Consider the following 20540-nt stretch of genomic DNA (forward strand, 5'->3'; position numbering starts at 1 on the left):
GAAATCCTTCTGCAGGCCCTCTCTTGTCTTTGAAACCTTGGTCTTCCCACAGTTTAAAGACCCCACCGTTTTCTCCCCTCTGATATGAAATGGAAAAGAGGGGCAGGGGGAGCCCTAGGTAGAACCAAACATTTGAAAGAGACTCCATGCTAAACAGGAACACCCCTCCAAACAAAAAGACAAGGTAGAGACTCACTGGATTTGTAGAATCGGAGTACCAGCTTCCTTAGACAGACACATATCATTTAAGACTCAGAACTGTGTACAAGTCTACTGAACAAAACAGTCATCAGAGCAGCCAGAAAGTCTGCAAAGCATGCGCCTGCCCTGGCCACTCTCTAAATCTCCTCCTTTGAAAGAAAGCCCACACCCCATCCTGCATGCTGCTGTCTCACTAGGCAATACACACATTTCTGCTGTGCTGTTCTTTCTTGCATAGGACAACAAAATAAATACAAAATCCAGCCATGATTATCTTAACTGTCTTCCTCCTCTCAAAGGTTTCTCCTTTTCTACCTGACAATAGTCTGTCTCCGGACACAACCTGAGGGAATCTGCTATTTATGACATATGGAGCATGGACACTACAAGTTACTGTACCTGCAGACATCTGTTGTCTTCTTTTGATGAAGACTCAAAGAGTTGCATATTCCAGATCCTCATGAACAGTGATTCAGTTTCTGCTCATGTGATAAAAGCTCCCTCTACAGAGTGAGCATGCCCAGTGGAGACCATTTCACTGTTCACTCCAAGCTGCAGCCATTTCACAGAGAACCTGCAGACTTAAGGGCTTCCATTGGAGCAACTATTATCTAAGGCATCAGAGGGATACAGCGTCTGTCCTGGTACAATACACAGTTAATAAAGATAATCTGTCAACATTCTGACACAATGCCAAGCCTAAGACTGATCATAGCCTGAAAACCCCCGTTAAAAACCATACAACAATGTGTTTTGTTACAGTGGCCTTCAAGAGTAGCCCTTCCTTGCCTATGAAAAAGAGATGCTGCGTATTAGCATTTACATTTGAGGGCACATGTGCTAATTATATTCTGCTTAATAAAATTGTGTGCCTTTTGAATGCTGGGATAAATGCACGTGGGTCAATCAGCAAATGTACAGTGTCCAACTGAAAGTGAATTTGAGATTTGATATGCTGAGTTGAAGGGCTGTCATTTTTCACTTCAGGGATTTTATAATACAACGTGACCTTGCGTAACCAACCTTAAAAACGTATCAGAAACAATCATCAAAAAGAAAAAAAAAGTGAATGAACTGATAGGAAAGTATTAGGTGCAGTAGTTCTGAGCTGAGCCTATGTCGAACCATAAGATACAACTGGCCCAGCTAGCAGGATAAAAGAAGAAATTTTAGCTTCAAAATCACTAGTAGTTTGCCTCTGTTCCGTTTCACAATTAAACACAAAGTCTTGGCAACCCTCATATCTGCTAAAGCTCCCAGTAAAACTGCCTGAGCAACTCGCAGGAACATCTGTAAGCAGAGATCAGCTGGACTGGATTCAAATGCAAAAAGTGACATATTTATCACAACGCCAAAGTACGTGGGTTTCTTTATGTTTAATATTTTCTGGAGCACCTCCCACAAGAAAGGAGGAAGGGAGGATGGAAGAGAAGAGAGAAAGAAGGGAAATTCTTAAATGGAGTCAAGTACCTCCTGCTTGTTCTTCAACATGGAAAAATGCAATTCTCCCAGAAAGCAGGATTGAGGAAGAAGTTTCCCTTTAAGGCTCAACGTTAAAATAGCCACTAGTTCAACATATTGCATCACAATGAACAGAGATGAAGAGGGAAAGCCTGGCCTGCACAAAGGGAGAAAACACATGAAAATCCGCAGTGAGAAGCTGAAAAGCCCAATTTTACATCTTTTAGACAATGCATGAGAATCAAGTACACTAAATTCTAGTTTTCACAGTGAAGCAAATCCTACGAGATTGCCCTTCCTCCCTTTACTTAGCAATGCAAGAGACTGTCGTGATCTTCTATTATCACACACTGGAAACAAGCAATATCAATTTTCTCCACCCCATGCATTTACTTCACCATCTTACACATAGACATTTGCAAAGTGGTAATGGTTAAAACAGCAACAGCAATCTTCCATAGCACTGCATCTACTAAAATGACGCTCTTTTCCTCTCTCCAAGCACTTCAGACACGTTTCACTACCAAATGGTTAAAGCACACCAGGCAAAATTGAGAGGATAAAATTGATCAAGGAAACTTAAGGTGACAGAAGGAAGTGAGGACCTTTACTCCTGGGTTGTTTTCCTAAAATAGCTTTAAATTATAAGGCATATCAATGGGATTTTTTTCTGGCCTTTATTTCAATCACTGGAAAATGCAACGGTAACCTCTTTAGTATAAAAAAGGAAAAACACAAAAGACAACCACCCAAAAAACAACAAAACCTGACAAGGCAGACAAAGGTATATTATCCATTGCAACAAAAGGAGTACTGTAGTTCTAACCAAAGACAGCCCTAAAATTGGTCTATCTACTGTTATGCCTCTTCGCAGCATGAATTTATAAACCTAACATTAAAAAATATGGAAGGGGATACAACAAATTTCATAACAACTGCAAACTCAAAAGAGCTAATCTAGTCAAAACACATTTTTAGAGCTAAAATTTCTCTCAAACCATGTTACAGTATTCATTCTTTCAGTAGGCTCACAAAGACAGCACTTCTTACTGCAGCTCAATGCTAGAAATGTTTTCACTGCTAAAATTAAAAATACATGGAAAACAGAAGTTAATGCAGATGCCAATTTGTTTTTCATGTCTCCCCTCCATTTTGAAAGCATCTCTTCCCAAGCCTTACAGACTGATACATTTTCAAACAGCATATTGGGGACACTTCAACAATTCACTGAAAACTCAAGCAAAACAATCAATTAGCATCTTACCAGGCACATTTCACAGTGTCACAGTGACACTGTACAAAAGGATCAACATGATTTGTGCGTTAGTTATTGAGGTTATGGTCAAGTTATTTACACTTATGAAGTCCAAAGAGAAAAAATGAGCTCCTAAGCAGCCCTTAAAATCTCACACGCCATTAGCTGCACCACACTGCCATTCAAAGGCCAGTCTCCTAAAGCAACACTGGTACGTGCATCATGTCTTGCTTCAGGAGCAAAAAAAAAATTAAGAAATAAATCTCTTCTTTTGGAACTAAAACCGTTTCATGGAAAGCTGCAAGTCGCATTGAGATAATCAGTTACGATACCTAGGAGTGAAGTTAAACAACAATCTTGTTCGCAGCTCTTGAGTTTAACTGTGTCCTGACAGACCCAAACGCTGTCATGTTACTGTTTCATGCCCAGGACGAAGCTGTACTCGTGTTTTAAGGTGCTTACTGTTTGATGGAAGCTACAGTGCTTCTTGCTCTGTTTCCTACTTGGTCCACATGAACAACAGTCCTGCTTTGGCCACATGACCTAGCTCCCTCTACAGGTCTGTGTGCCACAGTAAGCATGCTCAGAGAGGAGACCATTTCCTTTCAGCCTCTTAGTGTTGTGGAAACTGCAGCCATTTCATGGAAGTCAGGGAGAGCACAGATACAACCTCTTTTTAAACAGATCCTGCAAGACATTAAAAGGAGCCATCTTTTGTACCCCACACGCACATATCCCCACAGACACACGTGTGCACGCACACACAGGCACGGATGGAAGCAGAAAACTGACATTTCAGGGAAGAAGATGGTTATACAAGTTAACTATTCGGTGACTTCAGAAAAGTAGAATCATGTTGCATTGATCTCTCCTCCCCACCTTTGCCAGGAAAGGCTGTCATGAAGATGACTGAGGTGGACTTTCGTTGCTAGTGGAATGAATTTGCACATCAACAACAACAATGAACCAGCCATTTGTATTCAGTTAAGATTTTTTTCCCTTCCCCCTTCTCTCAAATTAACCCAAGCAAGGTCATCATCAAACTGCATCTTGTGTGGGTTGCCTTGCTAGGGACACTGTATCACTTTGCTGTTTAAAAATGTGTTCTGCCCAGGACCATACAACTAGCAGATATTTTTAAACTCCCAGCTCTCTGGCCTGTTCCAAGATTCGAGGCTTGAATATCCTTTTAGGAGCTCCCATTTTAAAAAGAAAAAGACAGCAGAACGACAACCTTCGTTCAACAAAGGACACATGGTTCCTAAGGGCTTTTGCTTAATTACACCATTACATATGTCATTTTCACAGCTTCTTTTAAAGAAGAAATAAATGTGGGAGGGAAGGGAAGATGTTTCTACTGTCAGAAGATGACCAATATTTGGTCCTGCAAAATGCAGGAGTTTTTTTTGATTTTGCCTTGCCTCCCTTGCTGTTTCATACCCTACCTAGCACTGAAGCTGCTTTTCTCTTTTCAGCTATCTTAAAAACATAGTGAACAGGAGAGTTTAAGAGGTAGAGAAACCTTCTATAAAAATCAATTAGGATTCCAAAAGGAGCTCTCATATTTTTCCCCCATTGTTAAAAATTACTCATCAGCTTCACAACAAGTTATTAAAATGCCTCCTTCCTGCCTCAATGAATATTTGGGGGGGGGGGGGGGGGGGATGTTCCTGCGAGGTGCTGAATCCCCCTCAACTCCCAATGCTGGAGACATCAAATGCCTATTGAACACCTTGCAAGGTGAGACGCCCCAGTCTGAAATGTACTGAGCAGGCTCCTGGACTCCTGTTCCACCTCACAATCTGAAACCTGGGTCTGTTCAAAGATTTTAAGCCAAAACTACAACAAAGTTTAATTCTGTTTTTATGCCAGTCTGAAGGGCAAAAATGCCCAGGGACTCCGCATAAACGATGTTACACAAACCTATGCAGTGGCAACAGGTATTGAGATGCAAGCTTTTCAAAAAATGGTCCTGTGTTTTAATCAAAAGCGTTCATTACATTGATACAGTAACCCAGAACTAACTGGTTAACTTGCTAATAGGCTGGCAGGTTTGTAACTTAGAGGGTATTGTATCCCTCACAGTGCAAATGTACCAAATCCATGAGCTTTAACACAAAGTAAACTTAGCAGTCAGCATTTCCATTTTGAAAACTCTTCCCTTCTTCATTCAACTACTGCATGTAAGAGCTCCTACTGTACAATAAAGTTTTGCCCGAGAAGGGTGCTGAATGTATCAAACATATTCCATCTTTAAGAACAGAGATCAAGCTTATTGCTTTAATGACAGTAACAGTTTGTTTTGTTGGCGTTGTTGCTGTTTTTATACACCTGGAAAAAGACAGATGGGGTAGGAATGAGAGACATTTCAGTGGATGCACAGTGCAAAGCCATACTGCTCATGATCATAGTCTTCTGCCAGGAAAGCAGGCAGTAAAAATGGCTGCTTACATTCAATCTCACTTGTGCTGCAACACTCCATCGAAACGCTGGAGATCATTTTACAGACGACGCTGCTGGTAAAGTTCATGGTCTTTCCCTTTCCTGGCCTCCCACCCAATTTTGTAATACTATGGACAGACATCCATATGAAAATAGGTTCTTTGTTTCTTGGATTCATCTGTCCGTAATGCTTTTTATTCCTTCCCCAAAATCATGAACTTCAGACTGCAGTATTAAGCGTTGATGGCTCTATAAGTGATTCTGTCAACAGTATGAATTTGTGTAAGGAACTGAAGGAGGAGAGGCACTCTTAAAAAGAAAAAGATCCTGTCTTCATGCAAACAGCACTAGTAACAAGGGGAGAGAAATACAGAAAGCATGATATCTCTAAAGAAATTCCTTTTCAGTAACTGCCATGAGGTGGCAGTGGGTCTTTTAAGACTACCTTACTTTTCACACAAACACAATAGGAAACTATCACATGAGCACCAGCATCTGAAACTGTTTAAGTCAAATTTCTTCATCAAGGAAACTTGACCATACAACTCGGGGCTGAAATGATTAACAGCAGAGACACTGACAGAGAAAAGGCCAATGAGATCTATCCTGAAAGCTATTAGTACAGCCCGCATCAGAACCAATGAAAATCAAAACCTTGCTTTTACATGCATTGTTACAATGCACTTCATTTCACATTCACATTTGTTTTTCTCATGAATTTATCCACCACCACTAACAAGCCAACATTTCTTACTAATTAGAAATTCCATACATCCAAGTCTAGGCATACATACATCTCAGATTCTAGACCGACTTTATCAAAGCATTTCAAATTGGTCAAAAAGTTGCTACAAAGTTGTTGCATTAAACAAATTATTTAATGACTTGATCCTGCTTTTCTTCTGCTCTCACAGTTCACTGAAGGCAATGGGTGTGTTGGATGTTCAACAAATGCAGGACTGGGCAATAAATATGCAAGTTAACTTAGGTAATAAACTGACTCAACAAGCAGACTGACTTTATGTAAGACAGTCATCAGGGACTGAGCAGTACAATGAAAACCTGCAAGTTTTGATCTTAACCAACCACACGCTGGACTATGATATGTAGAGCAACAAGATTCTCCCAAAGAACCAATCTGTTACTCGATGCAGACTAAAGACAGACTGTACATCAGAGAGATTTCTATTAACGAGAGAGAAGCAAAATATACCAACTTTAAGGCCATGCTCCTGTTTTTACAACTTTCTAAAGACATGTTAATATGAATTTGATCACCCAAGAAAATGTTCCCCACAGGATCTATTCACCACCTTAGCACTCATTCTGTAAATCGCCAATCTGTCGCCTTTCTCCACACAGTCAAATCCTCCTTACACCTCCCTAAGACAAACATTGACAGCCAATGCAAATGTTTTATTGGCAGTTTACCATGCAGCTTGCTAGTACAACTGAAGCCAGTCACTTCATACAGCACATATCTGCTAGTACATAGTTATAAAATCCAGGAAAGCAGCTGGCAACTGCATACCCAGTGCAAAATCCCAATCAATGCAGGTTACAGCTTCTTGCTCTTCACCTCGAAATTTACTCACCAACATACTAAATCATTGTTTGCTCCAGACTGACAACTTACATAAAATACATCCCCATTCCTCCGCCCCCCCCCCCCCAACACACTCACTTCTTGCAAAATTAGGAAGACAACTGACTTGGCACATTTTATTTTGTTATTTTGTTCAGTATTGGGATGAAAAAGAAAGATGGATGTTTTACATTCTTCTGCATTCCCACAACCCCCAACAGATTTGGATTTAAACTGTAATGCACATCTGTCCATTTTGCATGTTAAAATTAACAACAGTTAACAACCAAGTACGTGGGATCATAGTATAATCACATGTTCTCCAATATGAAGGCACAAGCAAACAAGTCCAAAGCCTGTGCTGCCAGACCTGTCTCTGAGCGGCCTGCCTGTTGTTGCTTCATGTCATAACCCTACCATCAGACAGGTTCTTTCTTTATATAGGTTTGCAAGTCAGTAAAGGTTATTACTTTAAAATCCTCCACACAGATCAGCAGGAAGCAGTTTGGAGTCATCTTGTGTCAGTGCCTAACTATGCTGCTTTTGAATCAATTCCAACACTTTACTTCAAGAACCACTTTATCTGGCCTGTTTACTCCCAAGTCCGAATCCCAACGGGAGCCCCATGGCATGTGAATGAAATTTCCAGAATTCCCCTACCTCTGCTTCAGTCTGAAGACAGCTGCTGTTTCCTCCCAGATCCTGACTTCAGGCCTATAACTCCTTCAGCCACAAATCCATCTCACTCTATGGGTGCAGCTTCAACCCAGGAGCACGCTCAGTAAAGGCTGATCTTCAGCCATTTCAGAGCTTTAATGAAATGTAAGCATAAGGAAGTGTCATTAGCAAAAGAAAAAAGAAAAGTGCAGAATTCATCATGATCCAACCAACCTCACTGTTTCCATCCACTGTCATCCAGGTGAATCTTTCAATATGTAGAATGCAGACATTATTTCAGACAAAAAGCAAGGAGAACATTTCTTTTTTTTTTATTTTCTGGAAAACCTTGTGCAAAAAGTAGCATTTACTAGTGACATCAGAACTAGCATACCTTCACCCTAGGCCTTCCACAAATGAGAAGATTTTCATCAAATGTCATTAAAAATGTATTTACAGAAGACTTCAACTGATACTTTTAGTGGCCTATGCAAATAGTGCTTTCCATCCTTCTTAAAACTAAACCTACATTCATTTATTCTAAATGAGCTAGAATAATATACCTACTCAATTCACAAGAAAGTTAGGAAGAATGACATGGGGGAAAAAAGGACTTACAGTATACTTTGAATTTTTTTTTTTTAAGACAACAAAGAAAAAAATAAAGAAAGAAATACCTGGGTTTTTTAAATCCATTCTGCTATAAATTCCTTGTGTTGTTAAATGCTTGCTTTCTTTAAAAGAGGAAAACCAGTCCAGAAAAGTGTTGTTTTCCCCTCTGCAGTGCTTTTTGTTTTTTTCTAACAAATGACAAAATATGCACAAAGAATGCTGACGTTCATTGGGCACTTTCACAGGCAGAGATTATATACAAGCATCTTCTAAATTATGCTTCTTGTGATAACTGATTAAAAAACTCCTGGAAACCCTCTCTCATGTAAGCACCCATTAGCCATGTCAGTAGTCACCCTGGTTCGCAATGCAATTCACATAAGGATTAGTTATGCAAGCAAAAAATTGTAAGAATGAGCATAAGGGTAGCCAGTAGGTAGGCCCAACAAATTTTATTTTACACCTACTCTATGTACAAGTGTAGGGTCTTATCAGAAAAGCTCTAGGCATTCATATCCATTAACTGTCCACAGGCTGCACTGCTTGATCCTTTTTTTTTCCTGTATGTCCCATGACTAAGGCTTCTTGAGTTCATGGACAGTTTCTACTTTAATGCAAATATGTGGGTCCCTCAAAAACAAAAAATCAGATATTCACTGCATAACATTTGAAGAAAACTCTGAAGTAGTGAATAGATAATATAAAAAGAAGTGTGTTTATGACTTAAGTAGGAGACAATTATATCCCTCTAAATGATAAAATTTGAATTTAAATATATTTAATGTAAAAAAGCAAGATACAGTCAGTGTTGACATCAATCTATAGTAACTGTCAAGTGACACATTTTTCATAGGAAGTTTATACCTTGCATGCAAGAAACTTACAAATTTGCACTTTCATGCATTCTCTTTCCATGGACAGATAACTGTAAATTTAAGACGATACTGGAAATCCCGTTACTGATTTTTTTTAGCAGATTATCAGAGGTTTTAAAGAGCTGCCAATGACTTCCCAAAAGATAACGACATTCACATTTAACTTCTGACTCCCTTCTTTTTCAGCATAGAATCAGTAAGGTGTATTTCACAGGAGTATTTCATGGAACATAAAACATTTGATAACATGACCCATGACAAAGCATGATAAATATGCCATGTAAAAATAATAGAGTGGTGGTGTCTACTCAAGCCTTACATGACATCACCAGTAGTCACAAACTGAAATAGCCACTTGGCCCCGTAGCGCTTTCTCTGTGGGGATACTTGGTAAGTTCATCCACTTTCAGTGCAGGACTCTGTTCTCTCTGCACCACATTAGGAAACCTAATCAACTAAACTGGTTTTCATAAAGCACAGATTGGTAAACCCTGCCAACAAACTCAACCCCCTTCCTCCTCCCATGCCTTTCAATCAAAAGGCAGTTTAAAAATAATATTCAGACCATATAATCATGAGGTACGTCTGCTGAATGTAATGTTTGCAACTAGCACAGCTCAAGCATGTCAAGTTTGTTACCTTGGAAACAAAGACCCATTTGTAAGCATTGCTTCTTCTTTTCTTTTTTTTTCTTTTTTTTTTTTTAACATAACGAAGATGAACCTGGAACTCTTGTTGATACGAAGGACTTAAAGCCGTTTCACATATCATCAGGATTGTTGCACAAGTATTAGCATATTCTGATAGTGCAGCAAACCAATTCATTAAGATGAAAAACTTGCCACTACATAAAAATCTCCTCTTCGGTAGATATAGGCTAAAGGCAAATGGTATTTGCTTTGCTTCCTTGGGGAAGAGAAAGGAAAGAAAGGAAATCAAGATTTAATTGCTTACCCTAGACTAAGTACTCTGTTTCCAGCGGATGAGCAGGCAAAGCGGGAAACCATGGATTGTCCTTTACTACGTAGTGCCAAAAGATATGTTAGCACAGTTCAAAATATACCTGCCACCGATACAGTCTAAGGAGTAGATATGCACCCAGTAAAAAGCAATAACCTTTCCCAGGTTTGTTTCCAGTTTTATCTACAAAAATTTTTAGTCAAGGGTATGCATTAGGGTTTACAAGCATAGGCAGCTCTTATATGCAATCATAATTCTTCTCAGAGGGTTTGCTCACACTGAAAGGTCCTCCAGCTGAAGACTATAAATCCTCTGGTGATGACACATAACTTCTTTGTGTGGACAAGAAAGATAGGGAAGGCAAGGAGGGAGAAATGGTAAGTGTCAGGGCTGAGTCATGTGAAGCCTGATTTGCAGAGATACTCAGGACCTGCAGCTCCCACTGCCCTCCTCTGGAGTTAGGAGTACTCAGCACCTCTGTAATCTGTACATGTTGGGGGTGGGGGGCATGGACATATATAAAAATAGCAAATAAAGTGATGGGCCCTTATATATATTCTTCTGACAACTGGATCATCACAGAATTCACCTTCCAACAAGCATGGACTCAAGGACAGGTTGTAATCTCAGTTAAAGTGGATTATCTTTATATCAAACAGATGTGGGCCCGATTCTTCTCTCACTCACACCTGGGTCCCTCCACAAGGACACCAATTAAATTAAGGCAGCTTTATGTCAGCTGATGCAAGTGAAAGGCACATCAGTAGCCACGTACCTCATTTAGGTATTTTGACTACAGCCGCATACGTAGTATTCTAGGTACTTTCCAAACAAAGGAGGAAACATGGGTCTTAGAAAATACAGAAACTAAAGAGAAAGGGGAATGGGATTTCAACATACAAACCTTTATTCTATTTTAAAACGGCTCAGTATTAAAAGTTAAGCATCACAACTGTCCTTGGTTTAAAATACCAAAATGAACCACCTTTAAAGTTCTCATTCTGTCCAATTTACTATTATGTAGATTATGGACCCTCAGGTCATGGCCATATCCATCAACCAAACTCAGCAAAACCATATTTACTTGTTGCAAATGAACAGTAAGACATTGTGTCCTCTTCATGTCCACCGCGAGTCTGGTTTTTACCAGTGCTGTTTGGCCTCAGCTCCAAGGAAGTTAACAGGCAATGAGGATTTTTGGCACTTTTGAAAAATCAGACCCATAGCTCTTGCACGTCAGGTCTCCCCAAGGGCTTTGGACAAAGCCCTCTACTTGCAAATGCCAGTTTACTGCTAGAATAACCTTGCAACCCACTGGAATGTGCTTACAGTAGAACCAATACAATAGCCTGGAGGGTAAACTTAAAATTAAAAACCTGCATGTGTCAAGCATAACTGCCTTGAGGGGACTTGCCCTAGAGCCCGAAGGCCTATCTCAAAAGTGAATCCATTTGCAGTACACTGACTTCTCAACTGATCGCAAATGGCTTTTTCCTGGAGTTGTGTGGCTTTCCACTGGTGGTCCAATACTCTGATCCCAAAGGCATATTCCCCAGACAAGTCCCTGCATATGTGCATCCTCACCTCCTGTGGCTCATTCTCACAATACTAGTTTTATCCAAACTGATATTATGGTTTTTTAAAGATATTTTGACCTTTTTTTCCAGACATAATGAGCTGTGAGGAAAGGTCAAGGGAGAACAACCCATTCTGTTTCAACCAAACGGGGCTGATTTACTGCCCAAACCCTCACTTAAAAAACCCCCCCAAAACCCCTAAAGATGGGTGTCACTACAGTCTGCTTAAATAAATCCCAACAATAAATGGTCAAAGTACTTCACACTTTTCACTCCTAGGTGCTAAAGTGCTTCAAGATGGATGGAAAAGCATCCCTTCCCATTTTACAGGTGGAACAACTGAGGCATGGTGTATGAAGACCAAAAGTTTCAAGAGTGGCTTTTGTTTATTGTATTGAGTACTTCACTCATGGGACTCACTATAGACTCTGCTACTGATTCGTTCCATCACCATAGGCAAATCAGTTAGGCCAAAATTAATAAAATATGGTGCCCAGTTTAAGGTCCCTTGGGCCTGTCATCAAAGTTCAACAGGACTGGGCACCAAACTCATTTGAAAATTTCATCCTTAATTATTTAGAAAAAACAATAAAACAAAAATTCACAAGGTGAAGTAGCAACTATCTTTTTTTTCTTTATATTATATGAACTTAAGTATTCTCTACCCCCCCTCCGACCCCCCCCCCTCCAATATTTCAGTGAGAGGGGAAGACAGAATTAAACTGGCATATTTTCACAATTACTGTGCTTCTTTTAACAGTAGTGTCAAAGCAGCACTTAACATAGCAGGACACCTAACCTCACAGAAACCTGGTAGGTTAGCATACAATCCAGCCAGTGTCACAAAAGGTCATTTTTCTGTAAACTGACCACCAATGGCAGTAGCCTCAAAAGTAGAAATGCCATTTTTAAAGTGAAAAAGATTTCTGTGTTGGAAGGGCAGGGATACAGTCCCCAAAGGGTCAGGTAAGGATAATCAAACTGTTACTTTGTATTGCTGGTGTAGATTTAACAAAGTGAAATGATACATGTTTAAGTAACAATGTAACATTGCAGAAAGAGATTATATTGCTTATTAACAGGTTTAACAATTGCCTCCCATTGTCCTTTCTTTCTTTCCACCCTTGCTAGTGCCCCACTGTGTGCTGCTTATAAATACCTAAGTGGCAAAGAATGCAGGCTTGGGGCCACTTGTGTTCCCAGAGGCTTCTGCACATTTCAAAAGGGGGGAGGTAGTCATGGCATTTGGTTTACTGGCCAAATCATAAAACCTTTCTATTAAAGATGTTCCATTGTTTAAAATGACAAAGACTTATTCCACCACCGCCTCTCAATTCAAATCTAGGTTCTGTTCCTAATTTTGGCAGGGGCTAATGTGCAAATTTTCAGAAGTACTCACTGATCTTGGGTGTCCAGCATTAGATGCTAGCAGAAGCTGTGCTTGCTGTATACCCCTAACAGTCAGGCCCTGAAAAATTCAGGTTGTGCTTCCAAAAGATAGATGCTCCAAATCAGGCCGCTACTTTTGCAAGTGGCCTTGCCCACAGTTGGAGCTGCCCTCACACTGCTCTTATTTTTCTCAGCTCCTGGCTCCCTCACTGGAACATGAGCCCAACTTCCAGTCAGAAGAGAGCTGTGTTGAGGTTGGGCAGTATTACTGCTTCTTCTCCGTGCCACCCCCACTCCCAGCTGTAGCACAGGTGCAACTAGAAACTACCCAGCCCGGCTTAGTTCCCCACAGGCACAGCTTCCAGCTGCTGGGTCCCAGCACAGGCTCAGGCATAGGCAAAGCCATCCAGATCCAGCCCTCAGGACATACCTAGCTGAACCCTGTATTGAAGGAGTTAAAGCCACTTCACAATCCCTTCTGTAATCATACAATTCCCTATGAGCAACTCACATTTGAGATGAATTTATGTTTACATCAGATGTCTGCTGATCACTCAAACCTTGACCCTGCAGAGAGAACCATGTGGGCTACCATCTTTGAGGAACCCCATTGACTTTGATAGTGCTCCAGGTTGATGTGGAGCTTAATCTGTAAAGACCTTCAGATGCCTAGCAACTGTAGAGATTTTCAGACTTTAAGGTAAAAGGCGCTAGGTACTTCCAAATTGCTCATCTGGCCCAAGTAGGCCACTTTTCTTGCAAGCAGGTTAAATTTAAGTAATTCAGCAAACCAGCTTCTCTGCCATTCTCCTTTCACTCACTCATAACAGCCCAAATCAGTTCTTGATGTAAATGCAGTTAAGTCAAGAGATAGACTGGGAACAGCTTGGCCTAGAGAAAGAAACTATCCGAGCTATCCTAGAAAATTCTACCTATTTTCATTCGTCCAGAAAAGTGCAAAAGCCGAAAGCTTGACATTTCAGATTTTTATAAAAGGCTCAGACTAGCTCCCCAAGTGCTGAGCATTACAACTCATTGGGCATGTCTACACAAGACATTTCGAGCACAGTAGACTAATTCTACTGCACATTAGTGTGGCGGGCAAAACCTGTGCTAATGCACAGCAGAATTAGTCTACTGAGCATCAGCACTGCCAAAAAAGCATGCTCTGCAGCTAATGCACAGTAATGCCAATTATAGCACATTACAGTAGTACCTGTAAATTATTACAGGTACTAACTAACCTTATGGTACCATAATTACCACATATTAATGAATGTGTAGATGTGCCCATTAGTGATGTACAAGCCTGCATCAAGGACACCAAGGGGTCCGATTCCCTGCTTCCCTAAGTATTGTGAAGCACTTTACACTTATGCCAGAGTAAAGTGGATGTAAAATGTGACCATTCTAATTAGAGAAAGTATATACCCACTGTGCCATGGGTATAACCCCAGAAAGTGCCTGGGCAATAAAAAAAAAAGTTCCAAGATACTTTAAGACAAGAAACCAAACTTCAGTTTTCAGTTGTCATCAACAGCTTGTTCACTCCAGCTTCAGCCAAACAAAATCAAGAACTGGGTAAGTCATCTTACTTTCCTCCCACAGCTGTGTAACACACCCTATTTGTGGAGTGAAAACTCTAGTTTTCCAGGAGGCTCAATAGTAGACAGATCATTCTTGACGCATAGTCCCCTGCTCTTGTCTAAAAACAAACGAACAAACAAAAAAACAAAGAAAAAAAACCACCCCAGTATTAGTCTTAGCTAGGACATTTCTGACTCAGCTCACTGAACAGCTTGCCAATTTACATCTGCAGGTCTTGGATCCAATTGCTTCATATTGTACTTGAAGTTAAATTTTAGCATTACATGGTCTGTAAGCAAGGACAGAACAATTACTAAAGGCAGGATTTGGCCCAGTAAGAAAGATAGCGAGGAAAAGCCACCCTCTTAGCAGTTAGCAACAGAGAACATGCAAACCAGACACATCTTCAAGGAAGTGCGATGAGAACGTTACCACCGCACAATCATTAAGCCTCAGCATAGTCTGCAGAGTGATTGGTGATTTTCCCCAGACAGGTTACTGTTGAGCTACATAGTGGTAGATCACCTTGCAAACATGACTTAGTTCTTTTATTGTATCCCTGGTGTCTTTAGGTCTCACCAGAAACCAATATCTGCAAGAGAATCACCTCTCCGGGTTTTGAAGCTCTTTGCAGCCTCCGCTATGCAGTCCCACCGAAATCTACAGGACTACTTCAAACTGAGAAGCTACTTGGCAGAGGATTTGCAGCATGCAGTTCATAGGGAACTTAACCCCTCCTTATTCTTTTCTGTATATACAAGCTTTGTCCCATTTGTGGGAGCACTCCACCTTCATGAGCATTTAACAGTACAAACTTTCAATGAGGTCCTGATCCTGCAAGAAGATCAACCTAAGTAGACCCCTGAACCAGCCTGGAGCACTACCAAAGTCAATAGGGCTCCTCAATGCCTGCATGGATTTTTCTGCAGGGTCAGGGCTTCAGTGATCTGACATCTGATGTAAATGCAAATGCATCTTAAACCTCAACTGCTCATAAGGAATTGTTGTGCAAGTACAGGAGGGAATGTGAAGTGGTTTTATGTCTTTCTACCTTTTCAGGAAAAAAAAGCCCACTCAGGCAGGTCATGATAATAACTATATTATCTCAGATGGTTATAATAAAAAAAAAAACCTTGGGCATTGTCATTACTTTATCAAGACTTGTGATATTCCCCCTTCCTGACATGTCTCAGCTATTGGTGTAAAACCCACAAGGGCAAATATTTACAGGTCAATAAACTGACATGCCTGAAGCTCCATGTTTTTTAATCCCCCTTTGGAAATAATAGTCTGAAAGATCAGTTCTGAAGCAACTCAAGATGCCTGCTGTTAAAAATAAATAAATAAAAGGTAATGTTCTTCACCCGTTCTGAAGTGAATAAAGCATTGCAGAAGTGTCTATTAAGTGCTGTACATCACATAAATAATCTAAATATGTGCCATTCCTAAGGAGATTGGAATGGATGCCATGAATCAATGTTTAACTTGAAACTATATGAAAAAAGCAATCCCCCTATCCATCCCATACATCAGACAGAACTCAAAATATATTTTATATTTATCCCTACAACAACATGATTCATATGCATCAGTCTGTACAGAAATGTGAATGCCACATGTTTATAAAGCAAAGCTCACTCTGCAGTTAAGGGAGCTAATAAATCAGATGCTCCACTCAGATCTAAATGGTGGACAGAGGACACTCATGTGCATGCTAACCATCTGAGACAGGCCAGTAGCTTTTTTCCTTCAACTGTTTATTTCTAGAACATTTTTCTGTTACAGCCATTTCTTTTCACCCTTGCAATGCTGCTATTCACTTCAATTAGGAAGGAGTCTCTTACTGTACTTGAGGAAAAGGAAGGGGGAGCAGCTGCTGTCACTTTGCTTATGTACATTCAAATGGACTGTGTCCATGGCAATGCTACATCAAGAATATTACGGATTTAAGGTTAGTGTGCCCAATGATATTCCATATCCTGTCATGCAAAACACTAAGCCAGGTGCTTTGTCTGATTTACAGAATGTGCTTAGAAGGGTGGAAGTCAAACTGTTCATTGCAGAGATTGTTTCATTTTGTACCAGCACTAGCAGGCATTTTCAGTGCATCATGCCACAACCTACCTCAAAATGCCTATCAAATGTCAAATTTTTCTAACTCTCGTACTGTATGGGTCACAAAATCCTCTGTAAATGTTCCACTCACTGATATCAGGAGCACCTCTTCAGGAGAAAGGTTATAAAATCAGGTCCATCTTCACAGCAAGAATAAAGGGTGTTTTTATATGAAGACAGCGAATGGAAGCTAGCTGTCTCAAAACTCTAAGGCAACAATACAGCTTCATGCCTCTGTGTGGTTAACTGAAGCAAACACCTGGACAGAGGATAGCATTGATCTAGACCAGCTACATCAAGGTCGGAAGAGCATATGCACTGCATCTCTTCCACGCTACTTTATGTTGAGATAGCTATTTCAGCTAAACTATCTTGATGTAAAACATGCACCTCTTTTAGCAGTGAAGATAGCTTAAGACTGATAGTCTTTTCATAGGGTTAGAGAAAAACATGCTCATTACCATACAATGGGAAGACATGAATTATGCAGCTTTTTTATCCATGAGCCCAGAGTGTAATCCTGCAAGACTATCTGCATGCCCGCTCACACGTGTTGTTCAAGATCCTCTTCTTGGGGTGATGACTGGAAGACAAACCTGTCCACATGCCAAATGCAGGCGAGGACGGGGTTCCGGAGGGAGTGTGGATGATAAAAGTTCATATGCAGAGGCTGCCTTCCACAAGTGTGTGACCTTGAAAACTGAAAAAAATCCCTGTCCGTCTCAAAAAAAGAAAAACAAAAAGAAAAAGAAAATTCCACAATTTTCATTGAATTGAATGCAGACACGCTCCTTCCAGCCAGCTGCTAGTTAGGCCCAAACTCATTTTATGCGCAAGATTCCCTGTTAAGTGTCAAAATAGAAGCTTATGCATGTGTGCATGCACATGTATGCACGGTAAACCACAGGTGGGCACATGCACACACAAAGGTAGGGCTCCTGCCCCAGAAGCCTTTTGTAAAACTGGTCCCTTTTATATTATATTCTCTGGATCTTCTGAATTCCAACAAAGCACTCTAAGCATATGGGTAGACCTACTTGAAGTTGGGCATCTCTAAAGTACTATGAAGGACTGGAATCAAAAGAAAAAGCACCATGCAGGTCCCAGCTTGATGTCTTGGGGGGCCTCTACATAGGCAGTTGGATGCAGTGACCACTACTCCCACATCAGGGCATAAGAGGTGTATGATCCCTTGTCAATCCAGACTTCATGTTGAGTGTACGCGTTTGTCCCACCATCCCCAACCTCAGCAAAATTCCTTACACAAAGCTTGGTTGTTTTTTTGTATGGTGTGAAGGAGGAAAAGTAAAAAGGCTGGGAGACATGATTTCAGCCAGCCCCCTTGCTCCAGTGACAAGAAACCACCAGTGCTAAAAAACAAGCTCACAAGGTACATTTCACAGCCCTAAAGCTGACCCCTCGAAAGGCTGAGGCCTGCTTCCTTCTGAAAGTGACTCTCCTTCACAGTACACGGGTTTCTTGTTGCTGTAGAGTTTATAAGAAAATAAAGTCCTTGATGCCATGCATTGCCAGGTACCATTACCATTTTTAAAAAATCCCAAAAAACCCTAACTGATTTTTAAGCATTATCACTAAGCACCCTGATTTGCTCATGACAACTAGGCTACTAATACAAGTGTTTTAATTAAAAAAGGAACTGCACTGAAGCTCTATTTTTTTTAATCCAATAGAAAAAAAAATGGATAGACTTTTCAGAAAGAAGTTGAAAAAAAATCCAGCTGAATTTTGGGCCTCCCAACCAGTGCCCCTTTTAAGGCTGAGGGAATGGGCAAGCAACTGAAGGGGCATGAATGTTATAAAGTCACAGGGGAGGTACTGGCAACACAAGGTTGTTTAGTAACATTTCCCTGCACCCATAAAATTGAAAACCTGCAGACTCTTCAGCTAGGTGCTCATTTTAAAACAATGTAACCTGCAAAAAAAAAATCAAGGTAAAAAGCTAAGACAAAATTTGAAAAAAAAAAAAAAAAAAGAATTTTAAATGGGTTTATCTACTTGCTGACAGTCAACGGCTAGCTTTAAAAAAACAAAAAAAATCCAAAATGAGATAGAAAACTGTTTCTGAGCTCTGGAAAATATAACAGACAAAGTGCATAGTCCCCAAAATGCCATGCAACAAATCCACTCAGCACTAATCTTTTCTCCATATTATACATTATGAATGTATCCCAAGGCACTGTGGTTTGCAAGCTGCATTTCATGGCTCTCTTTGCCTACCTAGTTTGACATTCAAAACAACAAGGCATTTCCTTAAATACTGCCACGCTTAAGAGAGAGAAGCTTGATGGGACTTTGCACAGGCAATTAATGAATGAATGAATGAATAAATAAATAAATAAAGGAAACATTAGCGGACTCTGTAATCTGTGGCCTTACCTGTTCTGAAGTGACACATGAAAAAGGAAACATTTCCAACGGCAGCAGTGTGCAAGCAAGAGGCAGCACCTTCGAAATGGCACTTTACACAGCAGGAATGAACAGTGCAAAGGTTCCATGCCACAAGAACAGTAGCCTGGCCTTCAGCAGAAGAGATAAAATATCTACCAACTACTGCTACATGCTGCTAAGCCATTTAAGTTTAGAGAGGCATTTCCTCTAAGGCAGTCTTTAGGAAACCCCAAAAGGCTAAAGAATCAGCAGTAAAAACCTCTTAAATAAAACCCGACATGATCCATACCTCTATTTGGCTGTGCTGGTTTTACAGATTCTCATGGAGGATTTCAGAGGCCTACACTGGTCTGTCCATGAGTCCCAAGCCCACGGTAGGTGCTGAGGAGCATGCTCAGTGGGAGCTTTCCTACAATGCTCCAGAGCTTCATTCAGATCATGGCACTGCAGTTGTGCTCCCTAGCTCAAGAGGAAGTGAATGGAAGCAAGGTGCAGGAGATGCAGTGTCAGACTCTGGGTTTTGCAGGGCAAAGGAAGGAAACATTTCCCTGAAGAGCAGACCTGGAGAATGTTCTGAATGCCCTAAGATCATTTTCTGGACTGAAATCATTATGTGATTAAAATGTGCAAACATTTTGCTTGATGTTCAGACTGTCACATTTTCTATTTCAAGCAACATCCAGGCCAATATTATTGCTTAATTTAACATAACTGGATCCTCAATGCATTTCTAACAGATTAAACCACAGAAGCATCCACATGTTTTAATGAGGATTTGGCACAATTCAAAGTCAAACAGATTTTAGCAATATTTGTGGACCATAAACTCTTTTAAAAGAAGGGCGGGAAAGTGGGGGGGGTGGGGGGAAGACCACTGGTAATGTAGTTGTATTCCCTACATTAGGGCTTTTTCAAATTTTAAGTGCAAATTAAAAAACCTAAATATCTAGTGCCATTTTAATTCCACCAACATCTGGACAACTCTGTGCCTTCATAAAGATTTTTACCCAGCTTTTTCTGAGGCTCAGTCTATGTGGTTCACACAGAAAAGCTCCTTTTACATTTGCATGCTTCAATCAGATTCTGTAGTTTCTATGCCAACATGCATTTGTAATTCCTTAAAAAGCACATTTTGGGGGAAGAAGGGGGAAGAGTTTGAAACATTACAGGTTTTTTCCCCCCCATCCAGAAAATCCATTCCCCACCCCCTCTACATACACCCCCAGCTTTAGTAGCCTGAAAAAGGCCAGAAAGCCATGATCCTAGCCATCCCAACTTTTCCACCTGCTTTAAAATGCAGTGAAGATTCAAGCAAAGGAAAGCCTTTTCAGTCAGTCTGAGGGTGATATATATATTTTTTAATTATTATTCTAGCTCACTGCCCTAGATTTTGGAACAGAAAAGAAAATTAAAAT

General features: G+C 40.5%; 1 protein-coding gene across 6 annotated transcripts in view; it reads right to left on the reverse strand.

Moving 5' to 3' along the window:
- EHMT1 (euchromatic histone lysine methyltransferase 1) overlaps positions 1–20540 on the reverse strand; it is a 153668-nt gene that overhangs the window by 90153 nt on the left and 42975 nt on the right. For 2 of the 6 annotated variants that reach the window (XM_090021135.1, XM_090021137.1), the window contains exon 1: positions 7605–7754. The exons of 3 other annotated variants lie outside the window; for them this stretch is intronic. Coding sequence is in view for 1 of the 3 variants with exons in the window: in XM_090021132.1 (XP_089877258.1) it covers positions 601–663 (63 nt within the window). In the remaining 2 variants the exon portion in view is untranslated. Of the gene's footprint in view, positions 1–600; positions 679–7604; positions 7755–20540 lie in introns of those variants that run through there. One more of the 6 variants, XM_090021132.1, reaches the window with a different exon arrangement.

The sequence above is a fragment of the Crocodylus siamensis genome, chromosome 11, assembly GCF_052110815.1.
Source record: "Crocodylus siamensis isolate JL-2025a chromosome 11, ASM5211081v1, whole genome shotgun sequence".
Lineage (NCBI taxonomy): Eukaryota > Metazoa > Chordata > Crocodylia > Crocodylidae > Crocodylus > Crocodylus siamensis.